The sequence below is a fragment of the Tachypleus tridentatus genome, chromosome 10 (assembly GCF_004210375.1).
Source record: "Tachypleus tridentatus isolate NWPU-2018 chromosome 10, ASM421037v1, whole genome shotgun sequence".
Taxonomy (NCBI): Eukaryota; Metazoa; Arthropoda; class Merostomata; order Xiphosura; family Limulidae; genus Tachypleus; species Tachypleus tridentatus.
Window position 1 is genome coordinate 185687302 of NC_134834.1, and position 19826 is coordinate 185707127.

The 19826-nt window shown below is 35.0% G+C and overlaps 1 protein-coding gene across 1 annotated transcript; it reads left to right on the forward strand.

The window, feature by feature from the left end:
* Positions 1 to 4710: 4710 nt before the first annotated feature.
* Positions 4711 to 18484, forward strand: LOC143228289 (uncharacterized). The gene is made up of 5 exons (XM_076459569.1): positions 4711 to 4839; positions 7894 to 7936; positions 9608 to 9658; positions 16670 to 16757; positions 18190 to 18484. Exons 1-5 carry the CDS (start codon positions 4784 to 4786, stop codon positions 18429 to 18431), a joined length of 480 nt encoding a protein of 159 aa, XP_076315684.1. The 5' UTR covers positions 4711 to 4783; the 3' UTR covers positions 18432 to 18484.
* Positions 18485 to 19826: the final 1342 nt, after the last annotated feature.

Here is a 19826-nt window from a genome sequence, read left to right on the forward strand (position 1 = left end):
ATCAGTGGCTCAGCGGTATGTCTATGGACTTACAAAGCTAAAAACCGAGTTTCGATACCCGTGGTGGGCAGAGCACAAATAGCCCATTTTGTAATTAATTTGTGTATAATTCAAAACAACAACCAAGTTAAATAAAAGAAACATATAACTCACCTTATTTTATTAAAATCTTGGTGTTTTTTCTTCTTCATTGGTACACAATTTAGTTTCCTTCATTTTTTTGCACAATTTTTTTAATCAACTACCATTCTTTATACGTCGTGTTTTCTAAAATACTTTTTTCATGTAATACGGCATTTAGTGTTTCCATACTTAGCCGGGAATGATTTTTTACCTTTATATTGTTTACCAAAGAGAACAGCCATTCTGCTGCAGCTGAAGAATGAGGCAATGATAGTAAGTTTAGCATTAATTTGGAAATAATTGGGAAACAAAATTTATCTCCACATTTTTCTTGAGAAATATAATACCAGTATTTCTCTGGTTCTGAAAGTTCGTTCTCATGTAAAGTTAACTCTCGACATTCTCTATTGATATTTTCATACTCTGTTTTTTAATCAATATTAGGAAATTTCATGGTCAATGGAATAATTGAATGTGGCTGTCCTTGAGACACATATTCTGGATCTAAAGCTTCAAATAGCTGTAAATACGTGAACGTACCAGATGATACAAACCGTTTGTACACTTCCTTGCTTAGTTTGACATAAAAATTCAATGTCTTAAACTGAAATTCTTCGAGTTGTTTGCTTTGGATATTGGAAAAATATTCTAGAAAGGTACTTGCATTTCTTGCTCCACGATACATTTCACTTAAGGGAAGATAAAATGAAGGATCATTGATGTTAACCTTGGATATATCTGTATCTTTCAGTACTTCTCTTTTAATAAAATTACCAAGGATACCTTTCATACTACTGTTGATAGAGACACGTAGCCTATGAATTCTGAAGCTCTCAGCTTGAAACTCTAAATCTATTTTATTTACATATGGCATAATAAAAGTTAGAAATGCAAAGTACATTTTTACAGTTGGATTCTGTAAACCTTCTAGTATTGTAGATGCTAAAGTCATCTCATCTTCTAATGCTGCTGAAGTAAAAAATAAGACAAGTGCTGGCCATCGATTCAGTAGTATTTCTATTACTTGCTGAAGTGAAAACCATCGAGTACAGCTACGATGTAAAATCTTCTTAGGACCAGTCTGGGTAAATTCCTGAAATTCTGCATATTCAGATAATCTCTTTGGGTTGTTTGACAAATATGAATAAATATTTCTAGTCAGCTCCACTAAGGAAGTTGGAAGTTCAAAACATGCATAGGATGGACATAAATGCATTGAATGACATACACAACCTTGTACAAAGAAATATGTCACTTTCTGCTTTAGAAGACTCTGAACACCACTTTTTGACCCCATCATTACACTTGCATAGCCTATCAAATTTTTAAATGAGATTCCATGTTTTTCACAAAAAAATTACTATAGAATTGTAAATGCCTTGGGTAGTACAGTAGTTGATTTCCAAAAGAGTTAAAAACTTGTCAACTGTTTTTTGAATATGGCTGTCATAAAATCTAGCTATTAAAACAAGTTGTTTTTTGTAGATACATCTGTACTTTCATCAACAATTAATGAATATTTAATATTCTTTAATTGTGCTATGAGAAATTCCAAGTATTCCTCACCAATTACATTACGAAAATTAACTGTTCCTTTTGTTCTTGTACATTAATTCACTTAGTAATTTTAGAATCAGGGCATGCATTAGATAGAAAGCCTGGAAGGTGATCTAATATTGAAATAGGGAGATTGTGTTCTGTTACAAACGCACACGTTTTCAGTTCCGTGGAAACCACTTGAGACATGCTATATGAAAAAGTAGAAGGCCGTAAGAAATCAGTTACTTTAGAAATCTGGACACTTGTTTTAGTATTTTTGAAATATTTTTCACTGTCAAGATGTTTCTCAAATATGGAAACACTCCAAGATAAGTCACAACTCCATATTTCACAAAATGACTTATTTAAGTTTTTTGAACTTCGACTAAAACAACTAAACTTAGGATCATTAAGCCATTTTTGTGGCAACTGACGTTGCTGTTCGTAACTAGGCCTATGTAGGCTTACTTTATTGCATGGACTTTCTACTAAATTACTATCCTTATACGCTCTTTTTCTCAGCCATTATGATCTGTGGGTTAGGTTAAATGTAAATTAAATAAAGTTATAAAAACTAAGTGAAACACATATTTAAAATTAAACAATGCATTACACTATAAACGAATACTGACACTTACGACTCACAACTCACGAAATCATAACAATATCCACAGTATACGAAAACAAGACTAAAAGAGTTACTGGTGGATCATCATTGTCTGAAATTATCTCGCGCTTGCGCAATGAGCCGTTATAAAGCATATTCAAAAATGTAGACATAAAACTTGCCCTTATAAAGCATTATCACAAGGTAAAATTTCACGTGAAGTTGGCAATAAATTTGAAAATCTTTTATTGGTCATGCAACAGGTAAATTAACAAAATTTACCAAATTTGGCAACCTTGGTGGTAAATCGAGAGCTATCTGCACTAGTCGTCCCTAAACTAACAGTGACAGACGAGAGACAAGGCATCTAGTTAACACCATTCATCGTCAGTTCTTGGGCTACTTTTTTATTAACGAATACTGGAATTGACTATCTCATTACAACGGCTGAAAGGACAGGCATGTTCGGTGAAGGAGATTCAAACCCATGAACCGCAGACTCCAAGTTGAGTGTCCTTATCACTAGACTATTCCAAAATGTTTTTGTGATGTCTTGTAGCCATAATTATATTTGTATTCAAATAAAGTCATTCTTGGTCATTGTTATCGTATAGATAGTTTTTCCAGGCTGACGAAGCGTTATTAGAATTAATTATACTTGTTATGAGACATTAGTATTAAGTCTATTATATTTTCACTTTACATTTTTTATTTGTTCCTTTAGGGTTTCTTAAAAACAAAGATTGTATAACACTGTTTCAAAACTTTATGTTACTCATATCCATCGTCAATAACAATTGTAATGTTTTTTTGCTTAACAAAAAGAAAATTCATGCCGTAACAAATGTTTGGTTTTAGATGGCATAATGGTTAGCATGTCGGGTTATATGTTCGTCTTTCGCGTCCCGTTATCGCAAAAAGTTAACATGAAATCACACTTTGGGTAATGGGTACATTGCAAAAGTGACAGTCAAATCCCAAGACAAGAAATAGAGATATGTGCTACCTTCTATTTATTTTTTTTAGTTCAAAATTAGAGACAACTATGCGAAGACAGTCTTTTTGTACCTTTGCGTAAATATCCGAAAAATCACTTCTTTCGCTGTTTTGTTCGTGTTAGATTATGTTTTCATGGATATAGTAATTCTCGATAGTTTTGTGGAATAATTAGGATTTCATATGGAAATCAGAAAGAATTGTAAGACATCAGGCTGTGTAAACATCTTGCTTACGTTCTTATAACGCAATAGTATGTTTCAAGTCTGCTACACATGAAACTAAGTATATTGTGTAATGTGAAGCAACACTTTGTGGATGTTCTCGTGAGGTAACATGTTGTGGTATAACAGTTGTGTGGCATAGAAAGAGCTACTTTAATGGTATATCCAGTGTCAACGTATTGGTCGTGTGATTACTACTAATTTAACAATTGGTAAATGAATAACGTACTATATTTGATTATTGTTTTATCTAATAATGCAACACTTCGTATACGATCAGACAATACAACAGTTGGTAATGTGCTATATACATATATTGTTCATGCTCTGGCAATGTAACAGTTCGCGATATTCTATTAACAACAACAATCACGTAGATTCTTAAACAGTGATGTTATATGGCGCACGGCTAGACATTGTCAATGTCTTTAAAGGGCGTGTTTAGTAACGAAATAGAAGATCGGATAGTTTGTTTGTAGTTAAGCACAAAGCTACACAATGGACAGTTTTATCGTTATAACGCTGTGCCACTAGGGGGCGAGGTGGGAAGATATGTCTGTGCAACTCCTTTTGCACAATCTCTGTGAATGTTTATATTAGACACGGGTATTTAAGTTTTCATATAATGTACTTAAATTAAGTTCGTAGATAAATATAAATACAATAACACAATTAATATGAAACTTTGGGGATAAAGATATAACTCCGTCTATTTGAAGCTGTAGAGTTTAATTAAAAATCTTATTTGAAGAAGATATTTCACATATTAATGTTTTATAAATATATTCAACACTTTACAGCCCGGCATGACCAGCTGATTAAGGCACTCGACTCGTAATCCGAGGTCCGCAAGTTCTACTCACCGTCACATTATAATACCCACACAGCTGAAAGGGTGAGCATGTTTGGTGTGATGGGGAGAAGAACTTCGTTGATAAAAAAGTATTCAAAGAGTTGGCGGTGGGTGGTAATGGCCAGTTGCTTCTATCTAGTTTTACACTGGTAAATTAGGGACGGCTAGTGCGGATAGCTCTCGTGTAGCTTTGCGCGAAATTTAAAAACAAATAAACAAATCCACTTTACAAAATTCAGTCAGTGTTACAAAGACTACAAGCGAAAAAAAACAACAAAAAACATACAAATAACTAAACAATGAAGATAAGGAACAGATGTATTAACTTCTTAGGACAACTCAACATCTGTTAGGCGGACTAATTTATATAAAGTCCACGACTTCTTTATCGAGTGCATAAGTTCTACATCCTTTTTCGGAGCTAACTGTGGAAGAGCGAAAATGAAATTGATTTTTGTTTTATTTATATCCATCATTGCTGCTTTCTTCACAGTCAGGTAAGTTTGTTTATTTTATTGGCTATTAAGCTTAAAAAATAACAACAAACAAAAATCTTCGTATGTAAGTAGAACTGAAAATTTCTAATTAGCGCTTGCTGTAATTTTTTAAACTAAAACATATTGATGAACTAAAATAATTATTATTTGTTTATACGTTACGGTGTTATTAGGTATTCATATAGATGTAAAATTCGGGCACATTTTCCGTTTGTTATCAACAGGAATTTGGCCAATCATAACCAAGTTTATACTTAGGTATCTTTAACTTAAACAATCACACAGCAGGTACTAATTAATTTATACCAATACTTATCACTCGTACACCAATTATGCACTTGCCAAACAGTTAAAGTCCCACTTTGTAGATATTTAAAATTAGTTAACACAAATTTTATAAACTTCTAGGAACACTCATTATAGTAAAAAAACATCAACAAAAAGTACTATAATAGTTAAAAACACACACACACTAGAGACACTGATTATATTAGGTTGTTCAGAAATAAATGTCGTTTTTAAACTGCGAAGTTTGGAAAACTATAAACCAGTGTTGTAAAACATACTTTAACCAAAGTAAGCACCATTTATTTCAACACACTTTTCCTAACATGTAACGATGCTGTTTATGCCCATGCTGTAGAAATCAGAGTTTATATGGTCAATAAACTCCATGATAGCTTCTTCTGCGGGTGCCTGGTTTTGAAAGCCTTTATTGTTCGAAAAGTTGTCAAAGTGCTTAAAAATGAAAATCTCTACTGTAAAGGTCTGGGGAATAAGGTGGATGAGGCAAAACCTTGATTCCCAATTCGTTATATTTTTGGAGTGTCATCCTTGACAGGTCTCATAACGCTGATTTTGTTGACCTTCAGTCAGCTCATACAGAACCAACGTATCCAGCTTTTCCGTCTTTCCAATCACACTCAGATGGTTGGCAATGTTTGGCTTGCTTGTGTTTAGCTTTTCTGCAAGCTCACGTGCTGTTGTGTGAGGGTCTGTCTCAACTGCTTCCCTTAACGTGTTTTCATCTCCATGTCAAAACCTTTGGAACCAACCCTGAACTGTATATTTAGTAACAGATCCATGGTCGAATGTCTGGTTGATGTACCGCGTAGTTTCGATAGCTTTTCGTCCAAGTTTGAAGTCGTAGAGGAAAATAAGACAAAAGTCTTTCTTGTCCATACTGCCTTGGGGGTTGCGAAATGTACTCTGAGTAGAGTTGAAACAGCAGACAATTAAGACATGTTGTAAGCAACAAACGTTGGATTAAACCAACCAACGATACGTTATTCAATATTCAGCTTCTAAATGTCATAGTGAGAATTCCGACATTTATTTTTGGACAACCTAATAGTTAAGAAAAAACAAAAAACTACTAGGAGCAATTATTACAGTTAAAAACAAAAACTATTAGAAACATACGTTATAGTTAAAAACCATAAAACTGCAATGATCACTGATAGTTAAAAAACACAAAACAACTATGAACACTCATTATAGTTAAAAACTATTTGATAAGAATGTTACTAAACCAATGTCTGAAAATACAATAACCCGACAGCTTTCAAGGTTTAACACAGTGTTTGAGTAACTAGATTACCCGAGTTGTAAAGACGTAATAGAAACCTACATGATACGTTACCTGCCCCCCGCTAGCACAGTATTGTGTCTACAGATTTACAACGCAAAAATTAGGGCTACGATTCCCCTCGGAGGGCTAAGCAGATAGCCCGATGTGGCTTTGTTATAAGAAAACACACACATACGTTACCATAAATCAGTTCTTACTTAACCCATTTATTCTATATTCACCATTATCAGAAATCAGTTCTTTCTTAACCTATACCCACTTATCCTATACCAACCATTATCAGAAATCAGTTCTTACTTAACCTATACCCACTTATCGTATACCAACCATTATAAGAAATCAGTTCATACTTAACCTGTAGCCACTTATCCTATACTAACCATTATAAGAAATCAGTTCATACTTAACCTATACCCACTTATCCTGTACTAACCATTATAAGAAATCAGTTCATACTTAACCTATACCCACTTATCCTATACTAACCATTATAAGAAATCAGTTCATACTTAACCTATACCCACTTATCCTATACCAACCATTATAAGAAATCAGTTCTTACTTAACCTATACCCACTTATCCTATACTAACAATTATCAGAAATCAGTTCTTTCTTAACCTATACCCACTTATCCTATACAATACAATTATACAATACAGTTATACAATATGTTAAAAGGTTAAGCGCTTTACTTGTTCTGAATACATGGAAGGTGTACAACAAAAATAAACTGTTTTAACTGTTGTTGTTTTTTTGGAACAAACCCACATTGGGCTATCTGCTGTGTCCACAAAGGAGAATCGAGTCTTTGATTTTAGCGTTGTAGGTCCACAAAATTATTGCTGTTCCACCAAGAAACGGAAGTGTTTTGTAATATTTTTATAAAGAAGTTTTCAAAGAGCATTTCAGGTTTCGAAACCCATTTAGTCCTAACATATAGAATGAAAGCAAAACAAACAACCGGAAAGTACATAAGCACAACTAGAAGTTCTTTTAACTGAGATTGACTTGAATAGGCTTTATAGATTTTAATTATGAAAATAACCTATATCTTCTATACTGGTAAAACTCCATGAGATGCTATTGGAATTATGGCCGAAATTATCGTTAATGATGCGGTCTCCCAACAGATGATTCAAGGCAATATAAACATGTAGCGAGTTTGTGTATATACAGACGTTAGTCTCAGTTTTTGGTTTAGAGCTGTACACTTTACCGACATTTGGTTTGGTTTGATTTATAGGAAACACGACAGATGTTCGTTTTTCATTATATTAGTGACTGTTTAAATGTTTTTCTTGCAAGGTTTATTTTTGAAAGAGTTCTGCACAGGTGTTAAATTATTTTGTGAAAGGAAATAGGTTAAGCCATATACGGTTTAAAAATTGATTTATTTTTTACACCAATTGTAAAAGTGAGGAAATGATTAAAATAACGTTTTTTGTTTGATTTTTTCTACAGTGTTGCCCTGTCTTCAGAGTATTTCCAGGAGAAAGGCAAATCGGTAAAACAGACTCAATGTTATATATGAAGCAGGAAATGCACAGGAACACACACATAAACAAGTTTATATTAGCAGCTTTGGATTGGACACGGGAACACATAAAACAAGCTTATATTAACAGTTTGGATTAGACACGGGAACACATAAAAACAAGCTTATATTAACAGCTTGGATTAGACACGGGAACACATAAAAACAAGCTTATATTAACAGCTTGGATTAGACACGGGAACACATAAAAACAAGCTTATATTAACAGCTTGGATTAGACACAGGAACACATAAAAACAAGCTTATATTAACACCTTGGATTAGTCATGGGAACACATAAAAACAAGCTTATATTAACAGTTTGGATTAGACACGGGAACACATAAAAACAAGCTTATATTAACAGCTTGGATTAGACACGGGAACACATAAAAACAAGCTTATATTAACACCTTGGATTAGACACGGGAACACATAAAAACAAGCTTATATTAACACCTTGGATTAGTCATGGGAACACATAAAAACAAGCTTATATTAACACCTTGGATTAGACATGGGAACATATAAAAACAAGCTTATATTAACAGCTTTGGATTGGACACAGGAACACATAAAAACAAGCTTATATTAATAGCTTGGATTAGACACGGGAACACATAAAAACAAGCTTATATTAACAGCTTGGATTAGACACGGGAACACATAAAAACAAGCTTATATTAACAGCTTGGATTAGTCATGGGAAAACATAAAAACAAGCTTATATTAACACCTTGGATTAGACATGGGAACACATAAAAACAAGCTTATATTAACAGCTTTGGATTGGACACGGGAACACATAAGAACAAGCTTATATTAACAACTTGGATTAGTCATGGGAACACATGAAAACAAGCTTATATTAACAGCTTTGGATTGGACACGGGAACACATAAAAACAAGCTTATATTAACAGCTTGGATTAGTCATGGGAACACATGAAAACAAGCTTATATTAACAGCTTTGGTTTGGACACGGGAACACATAAAAACAAGCTTATATTAACAGCTTTGGATTGGACACGGGAACACATAAAAACAAGCTTATTGTAGCAGCTTTGGATTGGACACGGGAACACATAAGAACAAGCTTATATTAACAGCTTTGGATTGAACACGGGAACACATAAAAACAAGCTTATATTAACAGCTTTGGATTGGACACGGGAACACATAAAAACAAGCTTGTATTAACAGCTTTGGATTGGACACAGGAACACATGAAAACAAGCTTATATTAACAGCTTCGATTAGATATGGGAACATATAAAACAAGTTAATATTATAAATACAAACAAACTCATAACAAGAACTCTCTATTAAACAGGGGAACACATCCAAATAAACTCATGACGTTAACTAGTTAACTACGTGTTAGGTTCAAAGCTTTAGAAGGATATTTTGTTATTTCGACACTAGGTGTAAATTTTCTAGAAATTAACATGCGTATATATATTGTTTTAAATTTTGCAAAGAGGCTTATTCCGTTCCCCAAATAAGCAGATATTAACTCTTTATAATTTTAGTATCTAATTTTATTACGGTTAAAAGTATAAATGTTAATTAATTTTAAACAAATTTAACACAGCCAAGAGAAGTAGCACTTTTCTCCACCATTACTTTTTTATCCAATAGTACTTACCGTGGGCTGAAGATGTAGACAAGACCTCCTTGAATACATTCGAGGTAAGCTTCGATTGTATTAAGCCTAAAATTACCAGTTTGTATGTATGCATTTTACTGGCAGTAAAGGGGTGGTTTGATTTGTTTGGTTTGTTTTGAATTTCGCGCAAAGCTACACGAGGGCTATCTGCGCTAGCCGTCCCTAATTTTGCAGTTTAAGACTAGAGGGAATGCAGCTAATCATCACCACCCACCGCCATCTCTTGAGCTACTCTTTTACCAACGAATAGTGGGATTGGCCGTCACATTATAACGTCCCCACGGTTGTAAGAACGAGCATGTTTGGTGTGACGGGGATTCGAACCCGCAGTACATACTACATAACAATGAATAATTACAGGGAAGACAGCTGGTCAAAACCACCCATTGCTAACTCTTGGGCTACTCTTTACTAACGAAGAGTAGAATTGGCCCTTATATTGTAACGCCCCCCAGTTTAAAGAAGTACGTTAAATTGGCAGGCTTAGGGTCAGTACTTTATCTGTAAAATCTCATAACCTTATATGTTATTACTGTTTTACGAAAGAATATAAGTTAACAATCTGTTATTCTATATTTACTGACTTTTTATTGTGCTACTAATTTAATGGGTGGGGTCTACATATTAAATCATATTACAGAGATGTCGGAATCGGGAGTACTGCAGCATCTCCACTTTTACATATTCCACTTATATAGCAACTGTAAATTATATTATTATATTAATTTTTTGAGGAGTAATGACCCCAGACCTTCCTAGAATGATCTGCCTTCGGCAACACGGAGCTTCTAATACTTTCAATCTTCCATTGGAAAACCTACGCCCCACTATGCAACTCTTTCCTACACCAGTGTGTTACGTAACTTTATGTTTTTGCTTGTAACAACACTTGGTGTTAAAAAATTGATATAATCACTCATATTCTGTTAGACATACTTAGAGGATTCCCACAGAAATGAGTTGAATTAATTACAATATTGATGGTTATTTTGTTTCGATTTTTATTGTGATTGCTACACAATCCTTAAAGCAGTAAGGTTATGGACTCATAAGCAGCGTGATGCATTAAAAAAAAAGGGTAAAAATCCATGGGACCTCGTCTGCAATTTTTTGGCTGGGCAATTTCGAGTTTTTTCAAAATTCATATTTTCGTGGGAGATGGCACTACTCTTGATGCATAAATGGTCGTGATTTTGACGGCACTGGTTTATGGAATTATAAACAAACGAAGAATGCATACATCTTTCACTATGCTGAGATAGAACTTATCAAAAAATATTAGTGTCAAATCATTTCGTAAAGTTCTCTTGGGCCTAACGTTTTAATTAATTCGAAACTTCTAAAATGTGTTAACCCTTTCCATGAACAAACATTACTACTCTCCCACTTTTCAGATCCCTGTCTCGTGTCTCATCTACCTTAGCGTTAAATCAGAACGACCTTGTCCCGTTTTTAGGGATCACAGTCTCGAGTTTTATCATATTTAACATCGATTCAGAATAACCTTTGTCCCATTTTTCATATCCCTCTCTGTCGGTTAATATATTTAACGTTAAACCAATATAATCATTGGTCAGTCTTTTGTTGTAGAATGAGTCACCGTACGAGAAAAAAATCAATCAAGCGATTTCTACCATAGATAATAGGGGGCGTGGTGGCTATAGGAGGTAGGAACAATATTTTAAATGTCTGCCGATGCTATATCCGAAAGTTATCTTTTCGGACGAAATGGTTAAACAACTTGGTAATCAGTGAGGATTTCAAAAGCCACGGATTCATCTCGATCACGGACTCCACCATCTCGTTTTTTCTTTTTACTCTCTCTACCTGGAACATGTGTGGCAAAGCTTGAGGATGGGGTTGGCTTAGTGGGATGGGGTACGATTTTATTTGGAGTTAATTATTCTATAATCGTTCTTGTGGAATAATAAAATGTGCCAATTTGAGTTTCAAACGCTTTTTAACATTCTCCGGCACGAAAAACTCGAGATATGATGAAAATATAAATATAATAAATAAATTATAATACAAGATGTTTCCGGAACTTCTGTCGTATTTAGTGACGTAACCGTTTTCATATTAGGTATTACACAACTAACTATTGGCTACAGGCTTTAGTGTGTTTTTCATGCCTTTATTTGCACTGTTTTTTTGTTCAATACAGCGTCGTGTGTCAACTTTGGCCGTCTGCATGACTGTGAAAAACTCAACTATCACTTATAAAATTAAAAATAAGTTGTTCTAAATACCTAAATGAACATTTCAACGTTATTGAAAGTTGTACTGACTTCTAAAAATACACGAAATTGATCAGAAGGGTTAACCTTGAGAATTATTTGAAATAATAGGACCCTTTTTCGCTCTTCTCTGTTTTGCTTGTGGAAAGCAGAAATATACTACATATGGATTATCTGTGCTGTACCAAACACGGGTACCAAAACCCGTCTTTATAAAACTGCAACGTGGTGCTCCCCTGATAAACACGATGATTTGTAGTACTAATATTTGGGGTTTGATCCATGTTTTAAAACAAGTGTATGCACAAGTTTCGTAGTGTAACTGAATATGCACTTGACATCTGGTGTTTATTTTCGTTAACCCTTTGAGCCTTTGGAAATGAAACCAAAGATGAAACGTAAGTAGTTTTTTTTTTAATTCACGTAAAGCTACACCAAAGCTTTCTGCGCTAGCCACCCCTAATTTATCAGTGTAAGACTAGAGGGAAGGCAGCTAGTCATCACCACCCACCACAAACTCTTGGGTTATTTTTTTACCAACAAATGATGGAATTGACCGTAACATTATAACGCCTCCACAGCTGAAAGGGACAGCATGTTTGTAATCACTGATTCGCATGCTTAAATACTGCATAAAAGGTTTTTACTTACCGATAAACTCCGTGTAAATCATAGAGCGCTTGAAACGAATCTGCAGAATGCAGCTTTAATTATCTGAAAAGACAGATGAAAGGCGACATAAGGTAATGATTAGTTTATTTTAAAAATTTCGAGCAAACCTATAAACGGATATCTGCGCGTAGTTATCCCGAAGTATGAACTGGATGTGACTCTTACCCTTATAACGCAGCTACAAATCATTGGATTCACAGTTCGAGCAGTTAGTCAGTGTGTTGAGTTCGTCGCAGGCGATGGTAAAAGAAAAATAACAAAAAATACAGAAAACTTAGCAGTGTGAAACAGTTTAAATGCATCTGTTAGTGGCTAAAACAGCAGTGTGAAACAGTTTAAATGCATCTGTTAGTAGCTAAAACAGCAATTTTTTTTTGCCTCCATAATTTCATGTTCCTGAATTATGACACATTTCGTGTGCCTGGAGTCAGGTTTAACTTATCAGAAAGTTACAGGCTTCCAGCACTTCACATTCCACATTTTCAGCTGTAGGTGTGTAACAAAAGTGATAGTCATTCCCAGAAGTCGGTTGGTTGGAAGTAGTCGTGTAGACAGCAGGTACTTTTAACTGCAGTAGTTCTAAATAAGACCTAAAGGTCACCGATTTTGCCATTTACTTTTCTAACGTATAAGGAACCATTGAGTTTGCAAACAAAACGTTAAGGCTAAGAGTGCGACAAGCATTTCCAATGTTATTCTTTTGTGATAGTGTTGAACCATGAGGGTCTTTGTCTAAAGTACAAGTACAGCACTGTCTCACTATAACGCTACCATCGGGAGTCGCGTGCACCCGAGAGCGATATATTTGGGGAAGTATAATAACCAACTGGGCAAGAAGGTACTTGTGCTGAAGTAGTACAAATTCAGTGGACTAGCTAAGCAACAAATTAAATAAACTGTTTATTTACGCCGGGAAAATAGGCATAAAAACAACATAGAAAACGGATAAAGTATGAACACAAACTTTCCATTGTTTCAAAACATATTCATGTTTATTTACTTTAAAAAGTCTGATACTTTAGTTTGTTTTATTTGGTTTTCAGCCTCTTTCCGAATGCGGCTTAGAGACATGTCTGGGGATTCTCACCGCTAAAATCCGGGTTTAAATACCCGTGGTGGGCAGAGCAGAGGCAGCCCATTGTGTAGCTTTGTGCTTAATTCCAAACAATTATGTGTAACAATTTCTGTAATAGCCGTTGGTTGTAACTCCATTCAGGAAAACGTTTCCGACGTGTTTAGTTTCATGTTTAGACCATGTTTTATTTTCAAGGTTCATATAGACAGCTCTTGACGTTTCGTAGCATGTCTTTATCTTTCTCAACTCAGGTCTTAAATTGTGCCTCTATATTCCAATCAAGCCTTAACAGGTCCGGCACGGTCAGGTGGTTAGGGTGTTTAACTCGTATTCTGTAGAAAACGAGTTCGAATCCCTGTCTTACCAAACATGTTTATCTTTTTAGTCGTAAGGGTGTAATAATATTACGGTCAATCCCACTATTCGTTGGTAAAAGCTAAATTAGGGACGGCTAGCGCAGATAGCCCTTGAGTAGCTTTGCACGAAATTCAAACCAAACCAGTTCATACTTCTCCAGCAGTTTGCCTTCCATCACGTTTGCCGACAATGTAATAAGACATACTGGTTGATTCTTGATGACGAGAAACCCACTTGAAATAAAAATGTATCTCAGAACGGCTTGTATGGGTGTTAACACTTTTACTAATAAAGCAGAGAACAACGTTTCGACCTTCCTAGGTCATCTTGTAGTTAAGAAAGAAAGAGTTTGAATATGACCGTTGACGGATACATGTCCCAGGGATGAGAGTATAAACGAGTACGGGATTGTAGGGGGCGTTGCAGGTGGATGTTAGGTTATTAATTAGTATAGGTATGAAAGTGTTCCTTTATATTGGTTTAATTTTGGTTTTAGTTGCTGTATAAGTAGGGCTTCTTTGATTTTTCGTTTGTTTATATTTGTTTCTCTACTTAATATCTTGGTGTTTTCTGTGGTTATGTTGTGTTTATTTGATTTGCAGTGATCAAAAACGTGTGAAGATTTTTTTTTTGTTCTTTGAATCTAGTTTCAATTTTTTCGGTTTGTTTCTCCAATCGTGGCGGGCCCGGCATGGCCAAGCGCGTAAGGCGTGCGACTCGTAATCCGAGGGTCGCGGGTTCGCGCCCGCGTCGCGCCAAACATGCTCGCCCTCCCAACCGTGGGGGCGTTATAATGTTACGGTCAATCCCACTATTCGTTGGTAAAAGAGTAGCCCAAGAGTTGGCGGTGGGTGGTGATGACTAGCTGCCTTCCCTCTAGTCTTACACTGCTAAATTAGGGACGGCTAGCACAGATATCCCTCGAGTAGCTTTGTGCGAAATTCCAAAACAAACAAACAAAACAAATCCAATCGTGGCAGTTGTTGCATTGTATTTTATAAATTATATTGGTGTTGTGTTTGTCAGTGTAGTTTTTACATAGTATGGACTTTATTTTTGTACCTGGTTTTTGAATAAATTTGGTGTTTACTGGAATGTTGTGTTTTGTTGTAAGTGTTTTCCAAAGATTGGTTATTTTTTCGCTAATGTCAAGAACATATGGTATGCAGCGGTATAAGGTTTTGTAGTTGTATCTTGGAATTTAATGTTGTTGGTCTAGATGTGTGCGTATATTTTTTTCACGATTTTTTCGAGGAAATTTGATGTTGATGAAGTGTTGTTTCATGTTGTTGATTTCATTGTTAGTTTTATCAGGTTACCATAGCTTTGTGGCTGTGTTTATGTGGTTTCTTAATATGTTGAGTTTTTGTTTTGTTTCATGTGCTGAGTCCCAAGGATTGTATAACTCAGTATGGGTGATCACTCTTGGATTTCTGTATTGAATTTTGTATCAGTTCTAGTGATCTTGAGGTTAAGGAATGTTATTTGATTAGTTTTTTCCTGTTAACAGGTGAACTTAATGTTGGAGTGTATAGAGTTAACATGGCTGAAAAACTAAGTGTGTGTTCTGTAGATGTGAATCCAGCAATTGTATCATCAACATACCTGTACCAGTATAGTGGTGGGTGTAAGGCTGAATTGATCGCTTGTGATTCAATCTGTGTCATAAGAATGTTAGCTAGAACTGGTGACACTGGATTCCCCATACGTAGGCCATTTATTTGTAGGTAGTTTTCGTTATTGAACATAAAGTTAGTTTTGGGTGGTAGTGAATTCTATAAGGGTTGCTAATTGGTTGCAGGGGATGTGTATCAATGGGTTGGGGTCTTGGATATAAAGTTCTAAAGCTATCCTGCAGCTTCAGTTGTTGGATTCATACTGGGATTGTTTTTTACGATGGTTCTTGCCAATGTTTCTCATGAGCGGAAGAAGCAGAATAAGTCTTACACTCCTAGTTGTGATGGTTCGACCAACTTCTCTTTTAAATGAAATAACTGTCAGGCTCGCCATTACCAGGTGGTTAAAGCGCTCGACTCCTTATATGTGGGTCGCGGATTCGAATCCCTGTTACATCAAAGGTGCTTGCCCCTTCAGCCGTGGGGGCGTTATAATGTTACAGTCAATCTCAGTATTCGTTGGTAAAAGAGTAGTCCAAGAGTTGGCGGCGTGTAGTGATAACTAGCTGCCTTCCCTTAAGTCTTACATTGCTAACTTAGAGACGGCTAGCGCAGATAGCCCTCGTGTAGCTTTGCGTGGAAGTAAAAAAAAACAACAACAAATACTTGCCATGACTTTTTCTACTCTAAACCTTCTGCAATTAACGACATAACATTTCTTTTCCATCTGATATCTTGGAACTTCTTGCCTTCTCCCCGGATTTAAACAATCTCTTCTTTAATGACGTCATTTATGACCAGACAGGACCCCGCTAGGTCCAATAATGACCAATAGTTTTATAAATGTCTGGGGATCAAGGTGCCACATCCGAGAAAGCGTTATAACCGCTGGCGTTATGATAAGGTAGTCCTGTAGTTAAATTATACTTTTCAATGCCAAGGAACAAAAAAGGAGTTATCTATGCTATGCCAACCATAGGTATTGAAACTAGATTTTTAACGTTTTAAGCCTCAAGTAATCGGAAGGGAAATAGTTAGAAAAATGCTAAATTTATTATTATTATTTTTCATCTCCAGAAAAGTTGTTCTTGCACTCCAAGTGAAATCAGATTAAATGGAAAGGATGGAACATCATGTGTGTGTGATTTTGAAGAAGAAGGAACCGGTAAGAGAGTATCTTATAACCAGATCATTCGATATTTTGTTTCAAAAACTTACAAATAAACACTCTAAGTTCCCCCTTATTTGTAGCACTTACGTGTTTACAGATGAGTACGAGTTACTTTTTATTACCTTTGTGGTATTATTACATTTCATTTTATCACATAGTTGTTTTAGGTTTAGGTAGAAACATGGTTATATGTCATAATTATTCCAAAATTCAGTTTATACTCGTACTTATTATTGAAAGTACATTGTGTTGGTGTATACTGACTCGCATTAAACTGTTATGGAAATATTATACAAGAGTTTGAAAGGGGGGATTTCGAACTAAATGAAAAAGGCAAACATTCAGTAGATTTAAACAAATTGTTAGATATCTCAAATCCTTTTCGTTGTGTCTGTGATCGTACAAGGTAGGAGTCCTACCCACGACCATCTGTGATAGGTACTTTATCCATAGAAATTTGCGATTTCCCTTTTAGAAAATGAAGTTTATCTTTTCTAAGCCAACCTCAATTGCTTTCGTTTCAACCCTGGGATACATTACTTGGATTTTGTTAACCTTCGTTTAAACCAGAGACACGGTACATAGACTTCTTTAGCCTTTTTTCGAAACGTGTTTCCTTTAATAAATGTTGGTTTTCGTCAGAGGCAACGCTAGGCACTGGCACAGAGGACCAATTCCCTGATTTTATTCAAAAGTATCTCGAATTCCCAGATGGTATTTTGAAAATCATGATCGATATCCTATTGACACACCCAAAATTTGTGCACCTACGAACCCGAACCTTGAATCTTTTAACTGTAGGTTTATTTATGAACTATGTCAAGAAACCACAGGTTTATATCTGGAATACATTCAGGAATTCTGTGTTTACTTCTGGATTAAGTCCAGGAACTATGGGTTTATCTCTGGAATGTATTCAGGAATTGTTGGTTTATCTTCGAGTTATATCTAAAAAAGGGAAAACGGAGTTTATCCTTGAAATATAAGGAACTGTATGTTTGTATTTGAGTTTTATCCAAGGAGGTGCAGTGAATTTTCTCTGGACTATATCAAGGAGCTGGGGGTTTATCTGTTCACCTCTAATCTTTGTTCTATATTTCGCTGACTTTTACTTATGATTTTATTAGGTATTTTTTAACATTTTGAGAGTGGGGTATATAACTCACGTTTTATGTCATATCATATTTTATGTTATAACATGCGCAAAGGTTCTCAAAAGTTATTAACTAAAACAAAAAAAAAGCTATTATATACATTAAAATGAGATTGCTAATAACAAACAGTGAAATGTTCAATCATCAGAAAGTTGTTTTCGACACGTTAGTAGCAGAGACTTAGTCATTAAGAATCTCGATATAAAGATAACAACTGTTCATGAGAAAGTTGTGGATCATTTGGAATACTCTGCTTGGTTTGTTGTTTGCAGTTCATGCCCTAGTTTACCCACAACTTATCCTAAGGGGGCACGACATTGAAATCGTTCCAAACGTGATCAGCTTGGAAGAATGCATCTGGCTCTGTGCTAAGGACAGCCGTTGTAAGTCTGCTCGAGTGAACATGTGGGCAGGAACCTGGCAGTGCTACATGAAGAATGTTAACCATGAAGATGTACCTGATAAATTTGAAAGGGTGAATATGGGCCTTTACTTCTACTTGGTTGGTCGATAATAGTTGATTAAGACTCATGTAAGGAACTTTAACCAATAAACAATTACAGAAACGCTGGTGTGTTTGTTGTTGTATCTGGTGTCAACATTCAATAAACTTCATCTTACTGACTTTACCTAGTTGCCTCAAAACACTCACAGAAATAAAATACTTCTAATATGAATTGGTCACCACCAATGACTTATGGTCAATCACGAGAAAACTCATATAAATCGTTTTTATCAGAAGAAATTCTTGCAACTAAATCATTTTTGTGTCTTACTTCCGCTAACACAACTACTCTAAAAAAATATGTTAACCTAAGTTGTTACATACCAGGGTTTCCTTTAGAATCTTCCATCTGAGCTTTATAAGAGTTATCTGCTATTAGCTGTTTCTAGTTTTCAATTCCTGGCCGCGTCGGAAGGCATCTGGTTAACAGAACCCTTTGCCAGATCATATTTAACCAAATAGTGATATTTGACAACCACTCATAACGTACCCACAAAACCCAAAGTGTAAAGTACATTTTTGTAATACAGAAACACCACAACTAATAGGATTCATAGTGCAGGCATACTAAACACAAGGCCACACTTAGTCCTATACAATAAGGAATAAGATTTTGTGCAAAATACGGCTTTCTTTGAACCAAATCTATTAATGCATGATAACAACATTGATTAATTCACACAAGAAATATTTAGAAAAATGTTGACTTAATGTAGAATTTGTATAATTTAAATTGTTTTAAACAGAAACATGTTCTTTTGAGATTGTGTGCAAGTTCAGAAAATTTTCTATTTCAAAATAAGTACATCAATTAACAATATACTGATGATAAAACTTCAAAACGCAAAAATGAACAAGACCAAATTTATTTAAATGCCTGAATGTGACATTTTTTCATTGATTAATAGCAACAAAAAGAACAATGACTTTGAAATAAGTAAATAAATATTACAAACATAATAATATTTCATGATCTAGCTATTATACGTGATAAAATAAGTTTTTCTGTTTCGATTTTTTGCTGGGTAAACTTACAATCTTAAATATTTTGGTAACGTTTTACACATAAAACAACCGAAATATCCTGTAAAGAACAAAACCATACAAACACTATTAGAATATCCTAAAGAAGAAAGCCATTTACAATATACCTTGTTATAAATATCTACTGAAGAACAAGACCACCACTAACAATACATCCTATTCTAAAGTTCTACTGAAGAACAAAACCACCATTAATAACATCCCTTGTCCAAAATCCACTTACGAAGAAAATCACCATTAATAATATCCCTTGTTCCAAAAATCTGTTGAAAAACAAAACCACCATTTACAATATCCCTTGATCTACTAAAGAATAAAACCACTACTTACAATATATCCTGTCATAAAGATCTACTGAAA